This window comes from Echinops telfairi, unplaced genomic scaffold (genome assembly GCF_000313985.2).
Source record: "Echinops telfairi isolate 266 unplaced genomic scaffold, ASM31398v2 ScPeMD7_3;HRSCAF=10, whole genome shotgun sequence".
Lineage (NCBI taxonomy): Eukaryota > Metazoa > Chordata > Mammalia > Afrosoricida > Tenrecidae > Echinops > Echinops telfairi.
In genome coordinates this window covers 9,080,166-9,087,457 of record NW_022103899.1, presented here as the reverse complement: position 1 = coordinate 9,087,457, position 7,292 = coordinate 9,080,166, and the positions used below count along the sequence as shown (strand labels likewise).

General features: G+C 36.2%; 1 protein-coding gene across 2 annotated transcripts in view; it reads left to right on the top strand.

Moving 5' to 3' along the window:
• Positions 1–7,292, top strand: part of NCKAP1 (NCK associated protein 1) — an 83,259-nt gene that overhangs the window by 28,238 nt on the left and 47,729 nt on the right. For both annotated transcript variants that reach the window (XM_045294153.1, XM_004701473.3), the window contains exons 10-13: positions 1,498–1,554; positions 3,994–4,090; positions 4,558–4,664; positions 5,425–5,557. In XM_045294153.1, coding sequence (XP_045150088.1) covers positions 1,498–1,554; positions 3,994–4,090; positions 4,558–4,664; positions 5,425–5,557 — 394 coding nt within the window. The remainder of the gene's footprint in view (positions 1–1,497; positions 1,555–3,993; positions 4,091–4,557; positions 4,665–5,424; positions 5,558–7,292) is intronic.

Here is a 7,292-nt window from a genome sequence, read left to right as displayed (position 1 = left end):
ATCATGATAGTGGAGGGGGGAGGAAGCATTTAGGAACTAGAGGAAAGTTGTATTTTTCATTGTTACTACATTGCACCCTGACTGGCTCATCTCCTCCCCGAGACCCCTCTGCAAGGGGATCTCCAGTGACCTATAAATGGGCTTTGGGTCTCCACTCCACACTCGCTGCCTCATTCACTATCATAACATTTTTTGTTCTGATGATGCCTGATACCTGACCCTTTGACACCTCGTGATTGCGTGGGCTTTGTTGCTTCTGAGCTAGATGGCCACTTGTTTACCTTCAAGCCTTTAAAACCCCAGACCTATACCTTTTGATAGCCAGGCACCATCAGCTTTCTTCACCACATTTGCTTATGCACCCCTTTGTCTTCAGCAATCGTATCATGGAGGTGAGCACACAATGATATGCTTTTTTGTTCTTTACTATTAGAAGATTTGACTTTGAAGCAAGGGTTTATTTTGGCTTAGTGCTTTTTAGCCAAGTTAACAAAAAGGTCGCTTTTCTTTAACATTATAGAACTTTTGAAGTTTTGTATCTAATATTCATGAAATCAACAGGTTTGAGTTTAATTTTGAATGGACCCTTTCAGTAGATTGACTTTTTTAAAAAAATCATTTTTATTAGGGGCTCTTACAACAATCCATACATCAATTATATCAAGCATATTTGTACGTATGTTGCCATCATCATTTTCTAACATTTACTTTCTATCATTTTCTAAACATTTACTTTCTATTTGAACCCTTGGTGTCAGCTCCTCCTTTTTTCCCTCCCACTCTTGTGACCCTTTGATAGATTAAAAATTATTATTGTCTTCATATCTTAATCCAACTGCTGTCTCCCTTTACCCACATTTCTGTTGTGCATCCCCTTTGGGGAGGGAATTATGCGTCGATCATTGAGATTGGTTCCGCTTTCCATCCCCCACCTAGATTGACTTTTTTTAAAGTTAGTTTTTTGTTTCTTTCAATTAAACGTTTTTTCAATTTGAAAAATACATGGCAGAATTGAGGGTAAGAATCTTCTCATTCCTGTCCTTTAAGATGATTTAAAGCAGGTGAATTCATCCCTGCTCCAGAGTAATCCACCACTAATAATCATTGATGGTTTTCAGAAGTTTTTTTATACTTATGAGAGATCCTTAATTAAAAACAAATCAGAAGTGATAGCTTTTTCTGCACTTAAGATTTTTAGAAACTACCATTTTAATGCCTGCATTAGGCATGAGGAGGTCAGGTTTAGTATACTAACAATCTGCATTATTTAAATCTTTTGTTAATTTCATATCGTGTGAGGTTTATATTTATAGGAACGATTGAGCATCTAAGTTGCTGATGAGAAAGGATGAGGGTAGACTTCTGTGAATTTCAAGATCGAGAACGTTTTTCTTACTGATAATGATAAGTCATATTGTATTTAGTATTTGGCCAACTACAATATACTCTTATTGATGAAATTAAAATTAACATAATTATACTTTTCCCTCCATACAGCTATAATAAACGTATTAATGACATAAGAGAATGCAAGGAGGCAGCTGTTTCACATGCGTAAGTCATTCTGTTAATTTTATATGTGGTGCTCTTTATCAAGAAGAATTCCTTTCCTAAATTATTATTTTGTTGAAGTTGTGTACAAAATGAGAAAGTAGAAGGCTCTAAGTCAATGAAAAATAATGGGTGTGTAATTTCAAAATCTGTGCAGAAATTTTAAATATTGTTGAAGTGTTGCTAAAATTCTCTAAATAAGTACTACACAAAACTATCTGTGATGACCACTATGCTCTCTGTCCCAATACTTAGAAAACGGTGCTGATTTTTTAACTACTTAAAGAAAATTGATACATCCATGATCCATGCACTCTCTCAAATAATACTTTGTATACATGGTAACCTAAATCCTTTTCCCAAATTTGTTTCATATATTAGTAAATAATATAGGTAACTTAAATAAAAAATTAGTGTGCTTGATATCTGAATAGTTTTCAGTATTCCTAAGCGGTAGAGAGAGAAGACAGGCATCATTGCTAACAGGAAAATATAAAACTACTTGAAGTTTTAGAGTTCAAGCTTAGGCTGTGCAATAGATATTAGGAATTTGAACTTTTTAATCTGTGTTTTATATCATTCTTCGTATTTTTGTACTGAATAAAGTACTTATACTTTATTAAAAACATTTCTCTGTTCAAATGACGTACTTTAGAGTGTGTTAGCATTTCTTTCTTGACCTTCAGAAGTAAACATCATTACCACTTCATGGAGTAGACTCTATCGTAAGGATTTCTATGGTGCTGTGTCTGTATTTTTTTTAAATCATTTTATTGGGGTTCATACAACTCATCACAATCCATACATACATCAATTGTGCACAGCACACTTATGCATTTGTTGCCCTCATCATTCTCAAAATTCGCTTTCTGCTTGGGTTCCTGGAATCAGTTCCTCATTTTCCTTTTTCCCCTCCTCCTCCCTCCCCGCTCCCCCCTCCCTCGCGAACCCTTAATAATTCATAAATTATTATTTTATCTTATCTTACACTGCCTGGCATCTCCCCTCACCCACTTCTCCGCTGCCCACCCCCATAGAGGAGGTTACACGTAGATCCCTGTGATCCATTCCCCCTTTCTATCCCCCCTTCCCTCCTGGTATCCCACTCTCACTACTGGTCCCAAGGGGCTCATCGGTCCTAGATTCCCTGTGTGTCTGTTTCCCATCTACAGTGTATACCGCTGTGCATCCTCTGGTCTAACCAGGTTTGCAAGGTAGAATTGGGATCATGGTAGTTGGGGGGAGGAAGTGTTTAAGAACTAGAGGAAGGTTGTGAATTTCATTATTGCTACACTGAACCCTGAGTGACCCATCTCCTCCCCACTATCCTTCTGCAAGCATGTCCAGTGTATCTGTATTTTTATAAATACTTTTAAGAAGTACATAAGACATTCCCTTTATTGCTTATGTTGAATAATGAATATTAAGCAGTAGTACTTACTATAATTTACTGCCACCTACTAGGCAGATATAGTCAATACTTTATATACATTTTCTTGTGATGTTAAAGCCCCATGGATAGCCTGTGACCTGAGTTCACATTGGTAGAGTAGAAGTGTAAGATTTTATATCTTCTGAAAGTAATATACTATGTCACAGCCATATTTCTTGTATTGTATATCCCTTATGTTTGTGGTTTTAGCATTTGTAACATAGAAACATGGCAGTTATTTTGTACACTTCTCTAAATTTTAAAAATTTCTTGAAGCAATGTGCATTCTGCATTGTGTGAGGAATTGGAATACTTTGAGCATTTTGTTATTTTCCTTTCTCTGTTAATATGTGAAAGTAAAGTTTTCCTAATTTTCACTTCATTTTAAAACTGTACAAAGCACGGCAGTGCTATGTAATGTACAAAATATTTCCCAGCTAGTTTATAAAATGCTAAACCAGGGGTCCTCAAACATTTGAAACAGGGGGCCAGTTCACTGTCCTTCAGACCATTGGAGGGCCGGAGTATAGTTAAAAAAAACTATGAACAAATTCCTATGCACACTGGGACGAGTCGGCTGCTAAGCAGGACAGGCAGCGGCGGCAAAAACACCCGGCGGGCCGGATAAATGTCCTCAGTGGGCAGCATGTGGCCCGCGAGCCATAGTTTGAGGACCCCTGTGCTAAACTATATGGTCTTAAAACTGTAGAAATTGTTTAAAAGTAGATAGTTGGATATTCAAAAAGGTTTCTTGAATCCTTAGTTTGGGCAGGATTTTAGTAAGTGGAACATAGTAGAGTAAGCATGATTACTCAAGTTGGACAAGAAAGGCAAGGCTAAATATGCGATTGTGGAAATTACTTTATTAAAGACACATAGAAAATGATTTTGGTAGGAACTACTTTTTCCTAAAAATCTTTGGAAGATGACCTGAATTGTCAAGTTACTTTAGTATCTAATACGAGTTTTAGTAGAAACAGGTAAACTATAATGGTGTCTTTTTTCTATAGTGGTTCAATGCACAGAGAAAGACGCAAGTTTTTAAGGTCTGCACTGAAAGAATTGGCTACTGTCCTTTCTGATCAACCTGGCTTGCTAGGTCCCAAGGTAATTGATTTAATAAGTTGTGCCATATCAATTAAGTAAAAATGTCTTCTGTCTATGTGGAGTTTTATGTGAAAAGCTTGATTGAGGGACTGCATGAAAGGCATGTGAAATACATTGCACTGAGAATGTACACTTATGCCAACACCTCAATTCTTGAAGTGCACGTTTTTCCTCATGCTTTACCTCCAGCCTCTCTCCTCCTCTCTTGCTTTCCCTGGCGTGTTCACCTGGTGCTTTTGTACCTTCATAATTTACTTTCATAATTCGTTTGTCTGCTCAGCAATAAGCAACTCCTAATTCATCTCTACTGACATTATTCCAGTCTTATTGATGTAAGACTTCAATGCTAGTCTCTTTCCTCTTTTAAACTTAATAGTAACACTCCTTGTTATTTTCCACTTAGAGAACGATTATGAATTTTTTAAATCTTGTGTTAGCATAAATAATGTTTTTGTTTTTTTAATTAGGCACTCTTTGTTTTTATGGCATTATCATTTGCCCGTGATGAAATTATCTGGCTACTTCGACATGCAGATAACATGCCAAAGAAAAGTGCAGATGACTTTATAGATAAGTAAGTTAGCAATGGTAAAATACATATTTTTATATATTCTGATTGATGGACATGATATTTGAGGGGTTTAGAGTAAAATTATTTGGGCTTTTCAAGTTTGATTTAATTGAAATATTTACATATATATAGTATATTTTTAGAATGCAAAATGAACTTTAGATAAGAGTCGTATGAGCCCCTAATAAAATGATTTTTTTTAAAAGTGAACTTTAGCTTAAAGTAGAGACTTGTAATTTTTCCCCCGTAACCTAGTTGGTGACATGATTGTTTATTTTCTTTGACTACTCCACAGTCTTTCCTATGAAATTAGTTTTCCGAATGATGCACTACACAAAACATTAAATAAGAATTCGTACTAAAGTAGAGATGCAACCCAGTGTGTCATTTGAAATGTCAATTCTCTCATTTGGGTCCTCATTCCCTAGATAAGAGTTAGGGAATTGAAGCAGAGAAATGAGTATACAGAAAATTGTATTTCTTTTTAGTACTTATATTTGTAATTTTTAAATGTTGTGTTTATGAGATGTCCTAATTTTATTTTTATTTTGAATTTTCCTCTTACCTCTTATTTATTTGTTTTGTGCTTCCCATGATTTCTTTATTCATATGACATATAAAAACAAAGTACCCGATATTAAAAACACATTTAGTGATTTTTGTTCTAAGAAAAATGCTCTTAGTAGTAATATCAAGAATGTTTCCTATTTTCTGTTCTAACACTGACTTTATTCTTTTAATTCTTTTTAAAATTGTTAACAAGGCACATTGCTGAATTAATATTTTACATGGAGGAGCTTAGAGCACATGTAAGGAAATATGGGCCTGTGATGCAGAGGTATTACGTACAATACCTTTCTGGCTTTGATGCTGTTGTCCTGAATGAACTTGTGCAGGTAAAAGCCATCTCCCTTTGTTCTTTTCTTCCTTCTATTAACTAATATGTTTGCTAAACAAGCACATATGAAATTTACATTTGTAACTAAATCATGGTCATAGCTTCTCAAGGAGATCATTGTGTAGAGGAGAAGAAACAGTTCCTTGTAGCTCAGTGTGGTAAGCATTATGAAAAGTGTGTGCAAAGCTCAGAGTAAACATAATGAAGTGAGCAATTCATTATACTTGGGATGGGGGTATCCTCTATTCAAATGACAGCCTTGTGAAAGAGGAGAGCACTTTATTACATTTGCTTCTCAGAAAGATCACTCTTGCTCAGTGGAATGACAAGGGTGAGGAGAGGAAGCAGAGTATAAAGCAGATCTGCAGTAGGCTAGTCAAGAGTGGATGAAAGCCTGAACTTGTACAGCTGCATTGGAAATGTAGAAAAAGCGATAGAGAAAATATAATTAATAATTAAAAGAGGAAAAGCAGAAAATGAATATTTTTGCAAGGTGGAGTGATTAATAAATATTTAACCTAGATGTCCTAATTTAAATGTCCAGACTTCCTTTTCCTTTTGGATTTTGCTTTATTGATTTTTAATCTTAGCCTGATTTTTCCTACTATTTAATCTTTCATCTTGATATGAATTTGTTATTACAGGTCAATGAACTTTTAGGAAAATAGCATTTTATTTTGCTTCGTTTCATAAAATTACAGATGTCTGAAACTACGTGTGTCCTTGTTGCTTTCAAGTCCATCTGACTCCTGACAACTCCATGTGTGGAGTGACACTGCCCTCTAATTCCCAGAGTCGTGGGGAGCAGACAGCCAGGGCGTTTTTCTCAGTGCACGTCTGAGATGTGTTCTTATCACCACCCTTTTGACTAACAGTAGAGCAAGCACTTAACGATGATTTGCTTTAGGCATATAAAGGAAGAACAATAAAAATTATCTCTTTTTAAGACTACTATAATGCTAATGGTTTTCCAGAGAAATTACCAAAAGTAAAACCCTCATTTTTTTTAAGGCTACCTAAAAGTACAGGTAAGAAAACCCTTGTTCATGCAACTATTTAGTGTGTATTATATACAAGGGGGTACCAAAAAACCCAGAATTGCTCTGGGCAGAACGAAGCTTCTGTAGTATGCCTTTTCCCCTGCCATACAAGCATCCAGCAACTCGCTATGAGTTAGTGCACCCAGTGGCCTCGCCTGGAAGGTTCTCTGTGGTCACAGTGAATTTTGTCGTAACAGCAGTTTTGCTGGAACCTCATTTTTTGTGATGAACAGTTTAAGAGAACGACATATGGCAGTGAAATTTTGTTTCCCGCTCAGGGAAAAGTGCCACAGAAACTGTTGGGATGTTGAACACAGCTTACAATGACAACACTATGGAAAAACTCAAGTGTATGCATGGTTTCTCATTTCAAAAAGGTGAAATATTGATAGATGACAAACTGCATCTGGATGTCTGTCAACTTCCCAAATGGACACAAATGTCGCCTCATAGTGCATTGGAGTTTGTTCCACTAGGTCAGACTGTTAATCAAGCTTTCTATTTAGAGGTTATGAAAAGATTGCATAACTGTGCGACAAAAAAGGCCTGATTTGAGGCAGGTGGGGGGCTGGTTTTGCCACGGGGCAATGCATTGACTTACGGTGCTGGTGAGGAATCAATGCAATGACGTATGGTGCTGGTGAGGAATCAATGCAATGACTTAGGGTGCTGGTGAGGAATCAATGCAATGAC